This window comes from Bombus vosnesenskii, unplaced genomic scaffold, assembly GCF_011952255.1.
Source record: "Bombus vosnesenskii isolate JDL3184/JDL3185 unplaced genomic scaffold, Bvos_JDL3184-5_v1.1 scf7180000013266, whole genome shotgun sequence".
In the NCBI taxonomy this organism is placed as follows: Eukaryota; Metazoa; Arthropoda; class Insecta; order Hymenoptera; family Apidae; genus Bombus; species Bombus vosnesenskii.
This window is the reverse complement of record NW_022882926.1, coordinates 3,114,556-3,127,080: the sequence shown is the minus strand read 5'-3', so window position 1 is coordinate 3,127,080 and position 12,525 is coordinate 3,114,556. Positions and strand designations below refer to the sequence as shown.

The 12,525-nt window shown below is 45.6% G+C and overlaps 1 protein-coding gene across 2 annotated transcripts in view; it reads left to right on the top strand.

Moving 5' to 3' along the window:
* Positions 1-6,805: 6,805 nt before the first annotated feature.
* The window catches only part of LOC117243504 (toll-like receptor 6), a 47,178-nt gene continuing 41,458 nt past the window's right edge, over positions 6,806-12,525 (top strand). For both annotated transcript variants that reach the window (XR_004495468.1, XM_033511055.1), the window contains exon 1: positions 6,806-11,495. Coding sequence is in view for 1 of the 2 variants with exons in the window: in XM_033511055.1 (XP_033366946.1) it covers positions 7,826-11,479 (3,654 nt within the window). In the remaining variant the exon portion in view is untranslated. The remainder of the gene's footprint in view (positions 11,496-12,525) is intronic.

The following is a 12,525-nucleotide window of genomic DNA, read 5'->3' as shown; positions in this document are numbered from 1 at the left end:
GACCAGACAAAAGGAAAATGAAATTCGAACGGACTGCATCGCGGCGAGAAATCGATTTGAATCGAAACGGATGTAAGGCCGGACTCGAGACAGTCCGAGTCTGAATTCGGGGTAGAGAAACACGGTTCTAACAAAAAGGGGACCCATTCCTTGAATTGATCTGACTTGCATCAATCGGATCGAGCACGAGTAAAAAATTGCACGCACGCGAATCGATCTACCCTGCCCGACGTATTTTGTTCTTCGTCGCAGCTGGAAGATTTAACGAGCCGATGCGGCTTCAGACGAACGATGACGTTTCACGAAATACATAGCACGATAAATTTAATGTCAACGTCTCGAGATTCCTGTTCTCTATATTCTGAGAAGCCATAGATATAACAAAGGAAATCGCAAAATGCGTTCGATTAATTTGAAGCGTATCTCGAGGAAATTTGTCTCACGAATATGGCTACAAATCATGTTAAGTAACAAGTTTAGTATCTTTAAGATGTTCCAATGACGAATTTTACTTTCTTGCATAGTTCGAAATATCATACTTATCGCTTTAATTACTGTCTCTTTAAAGTTCGAATTCACATCTTCCGTCAATTAGTTGCTAAGAATTAACTTCTTTTTCCTGAAGAACTTTACCTGCATACACTACCATTCGTAATTATTCGAACGACGTCAATAGACGTCGATGGATATTTCTCGAATTATTCATATTTTAAGACCAGTAATTTCCAGCCAAGAGTACTCGTTGTTCGTGTTTAATAAAGAATATAAATTGCGTTATTATCGAAACATAATTCGATTGGATTTCAATAATTATAGCAAAAGTTTTCTGCGTTTGAATTGACTTAAGAAAATAGGTTAATATTTTCCGACGTTTTTAGAGATCGAGAGCTCGCGCACTGCCGACGGTCAATCTTCTTAAACAGAACAACTTGCCGCGGGAAGTGGTTGTCTCATTTGCAGCATTCGGCAGTTCGTTTCGGGTGTGTACCGCGGAAAGTGGCGTCGAAATGCGGTTGTTTGGAAGTGTTTGCGCCTTCTGCAGCAGAAGCTCCTTTTATTCTCGAAAACTTTTCGCTCGTGTATCTCTCGCGTACGTACATCGCTGTGCACAGTAAAATTTTACTACAACTCCTTTTTTCCCTTCCTTCTTCTGCGCACATAAAAACAATTGCGGTAGAATGTAGCCAGGGTATGATAACCATTAATTCTCTCATACTACGCTACCCCTTGTGTAAACTCGCAAAGAAACACCCGCGTATATACATCTACATCCTTCGTTTCGTCCGTCGTTGTCCAACAGAGACGCGAAATTGCGTTTGGAAATTTTTCGGGCGACATTTGGGACCTCGGAGCTCATCGACCAAAGCCACCAAAGCTCGATCTCTCTCCAATACCGATACTTTCAGCGTCTCCCGGAGTTTTCAATCTTCTTCTCCACCCCTCGTACCGCGTCAACCCTTTACGCTCGACGTCTACGCTCCGTCCCGATCTTTCAATAAATTGTAAATACTACCGAGTGTTCCAATATTGAAAGACAGTCGCGGACTGATTGCCAATTACTTTCGGACCGACGATTTCTTTTTCTCTTCCAATCGCTCGTCTCTTATTTTCGCTCTTATTTTCGTTGTTCGTTTGCTTGTCGCGTGCAGATTGAGAACACGGAAAGACTGGTGAATAATTCGTCGGTATACAGTGGCTCATGAAAGTACACCAACTTTTATGAATATATTATGTGTATTATACTAGGAATTTTAGAATCTCATTAGCGCTATAATGACACGATTGTATTGGTAAAGTTTGAAACGAAACTGAAAATGTACATAGGAGCTACAAGATAGATAATTTTGCAATTACGAAAATATTTCGCAAAGATCGCCAAAGTACTTAGAGAGTCAATTTTCCATCATATTAATACATCCCAATATTCAATAACGCTTTGCATTTAACATCTTATAACTTTCATATACGTTTTCAGATTTATTTCGAATTTTACCAATACAACACGACAATTGTCTTTTATCACGATACTAATGACATAAACTGTTTTATGTAAAGTCCATAATACATGCACAAAAGTTTTCTATGATACACTTTCACGAGAATGTGTAAATAATTTCCTGTAAATAACTACTATCGTATATGATATACGTATAGTTATATTATATAACATACGATGTTTCCTACTTTCTTGTTCTACTCTCCGGAATTAGAATGTTCCTCCAGGTTGCATAAAATAGAAGGTACGACCAGGTGTTTGCGGTACGCGACACGGTATTCGTTTTATACACTGCTTCCTTCGTATCGCGAGTCACCCTGACAAACTTGTTTGACACAGAGCAATGGACGAAGGCGTGGGTGTTTTCGCGTTGCCTGGCTCGTGTAGATTTTTCGATCCGCCATATGGTTGAAATACCGCTGCCAGCTCGGAAAAATCCAATGTAAATCAAATCGTCGTAAAGCACTCCGTTGTCCGACACATTATAGCGACGCGCCGCTGTGCTGCAACGCTCTACACCAGAAATTTCTGAATGTCATAGATCGACGTCGCTATACGATCCGTTAAAAGCGATCCCGAAGAGCAACGGGTAGCCGATGCCTCGCGTCCATACGCTGGCAAATGTTTTTCGGACTCTCCTGGCCGTTTTTCGAAAACTACGTGACCGAATCGATGAACCGTGTTCACCGTACTTTGAATTGTACATTCGTTATTTTAACGAACACGAGAAACACACCGGGTAGGTTTATACGCTCTAAGGGCCGCCAAATCAACGACATCGCAAAAGCGATATATGTTTTTCCGTAAACGCGCGTCCCGATTGGCTCGTGTTCTTATCAAGTTACCCTGATTCAACGGAAAATCTGTTATTCGCGTAAAATTTGATGGATTAATTAGAACGAAACCACGTATTCAAAATGATATCTTGCTTTCATCAATTCTCTCGTTTACGTACAATACTACGATTTCGCGAGTTTCAATGGACAGTTTAATGAATAGTCAATTAGACGCGTTAATGTAACTGAAGCGTAGAATTTGTACCAAAAATTCGCTTCAATTCTAAAAATTGTTAAATCATATAGCTGAACATCTTGTTTAAAATCATCTTACCGCGTAAACTAGAGAATGGTCGATTGAGATATTCGAAACTTTTCTACGGTCGTTAATGATTCTGCAAAATCACAAAAGACTGCGGAGTAATGGTGCTGAAGACTTTCACGGTAACATATCGAGTAATCTTATAATCCAGACTAACTGCCATTAACGTCGTGAAACTTACAGTAAAGTCACGAAACTTTCATCGAAAGTTTCTTCGATTCGATAGAATGTAACGTACCATTGCATAAATACAGGACATTTTCGTAGCCTATAGGTACATAATTTCTAGCAAGCATTCAGGATCGCAATGGTAACCGAGCCACGCTGTACGCGACGCGTACAAAGAATCGATACACGAGTAACGAAAAGTCGTGTTGGCGAAGTACTTGAGAACTGAACGATGCTGACTGTGACGTTACCAGGAAAGCTCGTAGCTTTTAATAACATCGATTCCCATTGGCACGAGTATCGAGGCGGCCGGTTTTGTTTGCGAACGAAAAAGGGCTTTCAGAGAAGCATTCGACGCGAGTATTTATGGGGCGGCTCTCTCTTGTCCACGCCACTCGAGAAAGCCACGAGGAATCATCGAGGAAGAGGCAACCGGCAGCAGCCTCTCTTTGACCCCTCGCTCGTTTTAACCCCTAGGCAATTAATCCCTTTTGCTCGATTAAACTCTTATTCTAGCTTTAATTAAAACTTCTTTTCCACCGTCATTCTCGAGCCGGACCAGAACTACTCCGCCCAGAAAGATCGCGTGTCACCAACGCGATTCGCTCTCTCTTTACATGGAAACTGAATCTGCCGCTAATTGATTTTCGAATCGGAAAGAAGAAGCAAAGTTTCGCTCGGCGAGCGAGGCCAGCCGCGATTTATCGGTCTCGTAGTAACGTCTACGATAGTAGAGAGCGAAAGGACGATTCTTTTGAGCAATTTCGAAAAGGGGTAAATGGCAAAACAGAGAGTAAATAAGATAAACAAGGGCCAAAAAGAGAAGGAAACTAAGGGAAGTTATCTAACGTGAACAAGTGTTTCTGATCCTTTCTTACAGCAGAGAGCACCTGTCCGTCGAGGAACGTGTTCGTAACCATTGCTTTCACCGATAGAGACCTATTTCTGGCAAACCTCGGAGTTTAGGACTTCGTAGAGTTGACTTTAACCCGCCTGTTTCTCGCTTGAAAGGAAACTTTCTTAGACCTCCCTCGAGCCTTTCGTCGGAGTTATAACGATTCACGATCCTCTCCAGTTTCCTAACGGTTTTAATTACGATCGTCCATAAGGCGTGATCTCGCCCTCTTGGCTAAGAAGCAGATATTAATTATGTTTCGAGAGATCCTTCGATGCCCGCTCGGTTTCCGTTGATTTTTATCGGCCGATTATTACGTAATACGCCGAGGGGATCGACAGTTTTGAATCTCCGTTAATTACCGTCGAATAATAAAGTATCTCTGTCAGGATTAAATAATATAGTCCTGGACGAACGAAGAGAAACATCGAGCAGCAGTGACGTTTATTTACGACCGATAATTCCTCGTAACAGGTGATACCGTCCGGAGATCTCTTTCGTCTTGGTATGCGTCAATTAAGACGGTGATCAATCATTCTCGGTAAGAAATTCTCGCGTCGGATACGTCGGTGAAACGGACCGTATATTTGCGTGGGAGTCTCAATGGGTTCGCCGCGCTCGAGATTTCTAATCGAACCGCGACTATAACCGCGGTCTAATCTTCGCTCCTTTCGAAACCGCTTATCCTCCGCTCTATGCGCCGCAAGGAACGAATTTGTGCGCGCGCAGATTCCCCGAAATTCAATTCATCGCGACAGGGAACATAATACAAATCATGCGGGATCATCATCGATCAAGTCGAAAGACTCTCGACGGGTGGACAAGAATGAATCAGCGAGGCTTATTCAAAGCGTATCAAGGACCCGATCCTGCGGAGTCAGTTCGTCGTGTTACACACAAATCGAACATCTCGATAGTCTGCGAAGATCGCCGCGCGTATAAATACGTGCCCACCCTCGAACATACAGAATATTCAACTCCCCCTTTCCCTTGTGGACTGCCCCTCGGCTGTCCTTAACCGCGTAGAAAAAGAAACAGAAAGGCACGCCGGACAACCGACCACTTAAAAATTGATCGAAACCTTTTTATGAGCAGTCCATGGACAAGGGTGGTGCTCTGAATATCACGTGGATCGCGATAGAGAAACGAGAGCGACAAGCGGAGACGAGAGACCGGTTCGTGGCTCTCTTCGCGCAAGTTTACCGCCCCAACCGCGAAGTCGCTTCTTTTCTTGTCCAGATAAATTGAAATTATTATGAATATATATGACTTTGTCAATGTCCAGACTGTGAGTGTTTATACATTTATTGAAGATTTATATGTATAGCATGGTAGAATGTAAAAAATATGTAACGTACAGTACTCGTTATATTTGAAGAATGAAATACGGTGGCTACAGAAGGTATTTTCAAATACCCTTATTTTCCAATGAAGCGTATTTTTATTAGTCCCTACATTTCATTTTCATCTGTAGACAAATTTTTTGTAGTCGCGTATATCTATATTTAATCGTATTCATAAAACTCTGAATTTCCATAAATATTCGCAATCGAGTGATATTAAATCTGATAATATACGGATAATAATATATGATACTAATTTTATGATAATATATATACAGATAATTGAAATACCTATATTTCAAATATGTGAAAAATCGTGCCATCTATGATAAAATGTATAACTGCTATTTATTTGCTATTCATTTTCCTCATTCTTCCTCCTTCCCCGTCTTTCATATATTATTAATAACATATTATTGAATTAATAATAAATAATCATATAAAATCGAGTTCATATATGTTTCACTTACAATTAGAGTGAAATAAAGCAACTATAAAAGGAAAGAATTCGCCATTTATCTCCAACACGGAATTCAAATGACGCTGCACCTGCGCAGAATCGTGCGCAATCGCATAGCTATGTTACATTTCGAATACTCCGCAAACGAACAAAAAAACATGGTGTTGCTCGAACAAACAAAGAATTCCCAAACACAACGCAGCCAAGAACGCAAGGAGAAGTAAACAAACCTACCTACTTGCGTCGAAAATAGAGCACAACGCGTGCCTCACGATGGTTAGCTGCGCAATAGCTTTACGGTTGACCTACGATTTTACTGAAAATTCCGCCATATTGTATTCTTACCTTTTGCAAGCATTCGTAGACCAGGCTGATCGTCCCAGTAAGAATAAGATTTCATCGTACAGACGAGGATGGGCATCGATGTCGAGATATAAGATGTCTCGAACGCTACAAAGTCCTTATAGATGAGAAAGCACAAAACACACGCGAGTTCGAAAACAAAACACTTTCGATCGGACAAACGGCGAGAAGATAGAAACAAGTTACGTGTAGCATCCCTTTCCACGCATTACTCTATTTCATTGGACGTTCGCGTATGTATACTATACACTGCGTAACTACGTAACATACCGGTGTTCGTTGGAGAGAAGTACGCGCGATTTCCACGTAGGTCAGTAAAAGATGGAAGAGAAGGGTACGAAGCAATACGACTATCTTTCTTACTCCATGGACGGTCGACGGGAGGCGCGTGCTCGCTGAATGCCGGTCCTCGATGTGTTAGTGCTGCCGCCAGTGGTGGGGGAAGGAACGATTGGTGGACGCTGCGTCGAGTTAGATGCTGTGGAGATCTCAACCGTCAGTTGCGCGGTGGTCGCCGTACCGGGTGTCACGGTTTAAGGAATTGTACTTCGTGGATAGTCTGTACGTTTCCTTATTCCTTTCATTCACGAACTCGTGTAGTTTTGTTTCGTCGACCGATACATGGAATTTCAGTGAACGAAATTTAAATCATAACCTCGAACAAAGTGTCGATTACATTGGAAACGTGAGTCGATGACACACGGTAATGGGAATGGGACATTCGTTGGAAAAGTTACGGAGCCCCCAGCGTTTTGGCGGAACGCGAGCATAGTGTTGTCTCACATAGCCGAACAGAAGTATGAGCATCACGTCGCTGGGAACGAGGTTAATTCGCGCCGGTGAGTCAGCACCGTGAACAATTAGCATTTTGATAGCGGGGGGTTGGTAACGAAGTTTACGGGATGCGCGAACTGAAATCACCGAGCATCTCGACGCGTGCGTAATTATCCGCAGATTTACTCTGTCGTTGGTACATCGTCGAGGACTTTCTCAGTCAAGTTGAGTGTCTCGCGAGTCGTAACGTGTAATAACGGCAGGTTGATGAAGGGCACTCGCGCGCGCGCTGGATCGAACGATTCGTCGACAGAGTGAAGTGTGATTCTTTTAAAGTGTAAACTACTTGGAAGCACTACAGTGAAACGCGATAATACTGGTACCAGAGCACCCTCTCGTAAATCGTTCATAAACCTAGCACGCCATTCGGACGACAGGTCAACTGGCAGTGAACTTCGTCCCCTTGAATTCCCATTAACGAAACTCAAGAATTGTTGGGATAGTTGAAACGATCTGACGCGTTCGAGCAGTAATAGCGAGTTCGGCATCGATTACCGGAGAGGGGGGGCACACACATGCCAGTCACTCGGAGTAAATATTGGAGGGCGTACACGAGCGACGACAACGTGCGTTAATAACGGAGCGTGTAGGACTACCGGGGAGCGGCGTGTGATGACCGGAAGTAGACGGAAGAGCGAAAACAAGGGAAGGCAACGAGTTCGCTAAAGATGCGTGGGCTCTCCGGTCCAGAAGGGTTCGGGAGATCGGTGTCGCTGTCGTTGGCCTACTGCTACTATCTTCTCGTGCCGGTGTACCACGTGCTCGCCGTGACCAGCGAACTACCACCGAGGCTCGATTTACCGGAGTATTGTTCGTGGGACTCGCGACAGGATGGCGCGCTCACTTGCATTCACCGTTACACCGGGAACGACTCCCTCAGGACGAACTTTTCACAGGCGACTAGCGAATACGTGACCTCGATCAACGTCGTTTGCGAGGATTCAGAATCATTGGAAAATGGTATACTGAACGTGGACGGGTTCGTACAGTTATGGAGATTGCGATCGTTAAGGTTGACCGGATGCAAGCTGGTCCATTGGCCGGCAAAAATTTTGAGCGGTCTGCGGGATCTGCGTAATCTAACGATCAGGAGCCTAAACGGACGAAAGAGCAAGTACAGCTTGGAGCTGGAGAACGGGGCGTTCGATTCGGTGCCACAGATTGAGAAGATTGATTTATCGTGGAACAACATCTGGCAGATACCGGAACACTTGTTTTGCCCGCTATCGAACCTCCTAACGCTGAACATCTCTTGGAACATGTTGAAGGATATCAGCGAACTGGGATTCAGGGATATCGCGGAGAAACACCCGAGACGTCAGCAGGAATCGACCCCGTCGCCTTTCCCTTGTTCTCTGGATGTGCAATCGTTGGACGTGTCGAGTAATCAAATTTCGGTTCTCCCCGCCTACGGCTTTTCCTCGTTAAAGAGGCTCCGCGTGCTCAACTTGTCGAGCAACGCGATCTCCATGGTTGCGGACGAGGCGCTTCATGGACTCAGATCCCTCGAGACCTTCGACCTGTCTGGAAACAGAATCGTCGCGTTACCGACGGAAATGTTTCGGGACGCGGCCAAGTCACTGAAGGAATTGCGGCTCCAGAACAATTCCATCAGCGTGCTGTCACCGGGCCTGGTCGCGGACATGAATCAGCTTGTCGCTTTGGATCTGTCGAGAAACGCGTTAACCAGCTCCTGGCTGAATTCCGCCACGTTCTCTGGTTTGATTCGACTGGTTCTTCTGAATTTGTCTCATAATCGAATAAGTCGATTGGACCCGGCTCTGTTCAAAGATCTTTACACTCTTCAGATATTAAATTTGCAGTACAACGAGATCGAAACGATACCAGCGGATACGTTCGCGCCCATGAGTAATTTACATACGCTAGATCTAGCTTTCAATCGATTGACTTACCTGGACGCTTACTCTCTCAACGGATTGTTTGCACTTTCTCTGCTGTCGCTCGATTCTAATCAGCTCGAAGGTATCCATCCGGATGCCTTTCGCAATTGTTCCAGTATGCAGGACCTGAATCTATCCGGGAACAGTTTGGACAGCATACCGGTCGCACTGAAGGACATGAGAATGCTGCGTACGCTGGACCTCGGCGAAAATCAGATCAGAAGCCTGAACAGACCCGGTTTCCGTGGAATGTCCAGTCTGTATGGATTACGAATGATCGGAAACGAGATCACGAACGTCACTATGGAGGATTTCGCTGAGCTCCCCGCTCTTCAGATATTAAACTTGGCACGGAACAAGATCGAGGTCGTCGAGGACGGCGTGTTTTCCACGAATCCAGCGTTGCAGGCGATTCGTTTGGACTCGAATTTGTTGCAGGACATGTCCAGTATGTTCGCCAGCGCACCTGGTCTCCTCTGGCTGAATATGTCCGACAACATGATCGTACAGTTCGATTACAGTTATCTGCCAGAGAAATTACAGTGGATGGATCTACATAAAAATCTTATTATGGATCTCGGTGTCGCGCCACAGGGCATAAGATTACAGACGCTCGACGTGTCGTTCAACCGGCTAACGAGGATACATTCGAGGTCGATACCGGACTCCATCGAGCTTCTGTTCGTCAACGACAATTTGATACAGACTGTGGAGCCTCAGACGTTTTTCGACAAGTTGAATCTTACCAGGGTGGATCTCTACGCGAATCAGATCGTCAAGATGAATCTGTCTGCGTTTCAATTGACCCAGGTGCCCGCGTATCGACAATTACCAGAGTTTTACATCGGTGGCAACCCCTTCATATGCGACTGTACAACGGAATGGTTGCAAAGAATCAATTCGTTGTTGCTGAGACAACATCCGAGGGTAATGGATTTGGAGTCGGTGTACTGCAGGCTTCCGTACGATCGTCACAAATCGTTCATACCGTTGCTTGAGGCGAAACCGTCTCAGTTCCTCTGCACGTACAAGGCTCATTGTTTCGCGCTGTGTCATTGCTGCGACTTCGACGCCTGCGACTGCGAGATGACTTGCCCGACAAACTGCACTTGCTATCACGATCAATCCTGGTCGGCGAACGTAGTGGATTGCTCGAACTCCGGTTACAAAACCCTCCCCGGCCGATTACCGATGGATGCCACCGAGGTTTACCTCGATGGAAACAATTTCGGGGAATTGAATTCCCACTCGTTCATCGGCCGTAAGAACCTGCAGATTCTGTACGCGAACGATAGCAACATCATCGCTATACGCAATCATACTTTCAGCGGTCTGAAGCGTTTGTTGGTCCTTCATCTGGAGAACAACAAGATAAGCGTGCTCAACGGCGTGGAATTGATGCCTCTGGAGAACCTGAAGGAACTCTACCTACAGAACAATCTACTGACGTATATAGATAACGGAACGTTCCTTCCGCTACGTCAGCTGGAAGTGTTACGATTGGAAAACAATCGACTTGGCACTTTCGCTGTTTGGCAGCTCGGCCAGAATCCATATTTGGTCGACATCGGGTTGTCCAGTAACCCATGGAGTTGCGAGTGCTCGTACTTGGACCGAGTACGCGAGTGGATGTCCCGTAACAGAGCGAAGATAAGCGACTGGAGGAGCGTCACCTGTTCCCTTGGTATACCTATTACTCTTCCGGCGAACGGATCGGTCATAAATTGCGCGGCATTAACAGGCACGACCTCGGTCATCGAGACTCGACCGCTCGAGGCTTACTTGCCGCTACTGCTCGCCACCGCCGTGCTGATTTTTGCCATGGTGGCGCTGGTGTGTGGTGCATTCAGGCATCGTCGTACCCTGAGGACATGGGCTGCCAGCAGATGCGGCCTCAGAGCGTGTTACAAGACAGCAGCTTTCGAGGATCAAGAGAAACCCTTCGACGCCTATATCTCGTACTCCGCCGTGGACGAGGCGTTCGTTTCGACGATTCTGGTACCTGGTCTGGAAACTTCTTACCGGCTGTGTTTACACTACCGTGATCTAAGCGCCGGTAGCAACGTGGCCGATGCAGTGGCGGAAGCGGCCGATTCTTCGAGAAGAACCATCCTAGTATTGTCGAAGAACTTTCTGCACGGCGAGTGGGCCAGATTCGAGTTTAAAGCGGCGCTGAGGGACGCTCTGAAAGGGAAGGGCCGCTCGGTGATCGTGCTGCTGGTAGGCGGTGTGGGTCCACGAGATCTCGACGCCGATCTCAAAAAGAGAATCTCGTCGCACACCGTGCTGGTGTGGGGGGACAAGTTGTTTTGGCAGAAGCTAAGGTTCGCCATGCCAGACGTGTCCCCTGTTCCTGTTTTGGAGAGACCCCTGCCATTGCCGCCACCGCCACCGCCCCCGGCGCAGCATCAATGGACGTAGAACTGCCATTATTTAGGTAAGAGCCGTTATTTAATCTTCTTACTCTCTAAGAATACCTTTGGTTTTTTCTTTTCCCTGCCCGTTGGAAAGGAGTACGATGGACATTCGAATCGAGATCGGCAACAATAGTCAAACGCGAAAGTGGGTATAGAATCGAGGCGAACTCTGGATTGAAAATTCAGCCAAGATCAATGATTTCTTTCTATTTTGAAGATAAACGTTTTTTTCTGTTCCCCGTGGTTGCTTCACAAAAGAACAGCGTTTGCTCTCTGAATCGATCGTTTACCAGCTATATCTAGCAAGCAAAGTATGCCGATTCCATTTCCAGTTCGCTTCGATTCTAAGCTACTCCTGCCCCTCTTTGAACCAATCGTCTCGAAAGAAAGGATCTCGCTGTTCACCGGCTTAGTCATTCGCCAGATTTTTATTATACCGAATCGGTTGTTCCGTCGAGCTCGTCGAATTTCAAGTACATCCTACTACGCATCCGTGGTTCGATCGGATTTATAGCGAACGCGCTTAAACGATCGAATCCATTCGTAGAAGCCGAAACACGTACCAGTACAGCGATATCCTCTCTAACAGCAATGCTCTAAAATTATATATCATACCCAAATGACAAACTAACGAGATCGTAGCCGTTTCATTGAACACGAGCCTCGACCTATGGCCTCGATTTAACGGCGGCACATTTCGCACCATTGTGATCGAACCGTGAATGGGGTCATCTTCGGCGGGCGGGTTTTGCGGGAACATATGGAACGATCGAAAAGTATACGAACCGATATTAACGCGTGGAATTTGTCGTCATCGTCGGGCCAGTTGTCGTCGAGTTCAATTAGAAAACTCTATTGATCGAACTCACCCTCCGTAGTGGGCCGTTCACGAGTCCGCAACAATTCTCACCCACTTACCAATTAAGTTGCCTTTATCGGATGGCTCCCTGCCAGCGTGCAAAGGAACACAGTCAAAATTACATCGTCCGCTCGTTTCGCGTACGGACATTACCTTCAATCGATTATCATTGGCGTCGTCATTGCCGTTCT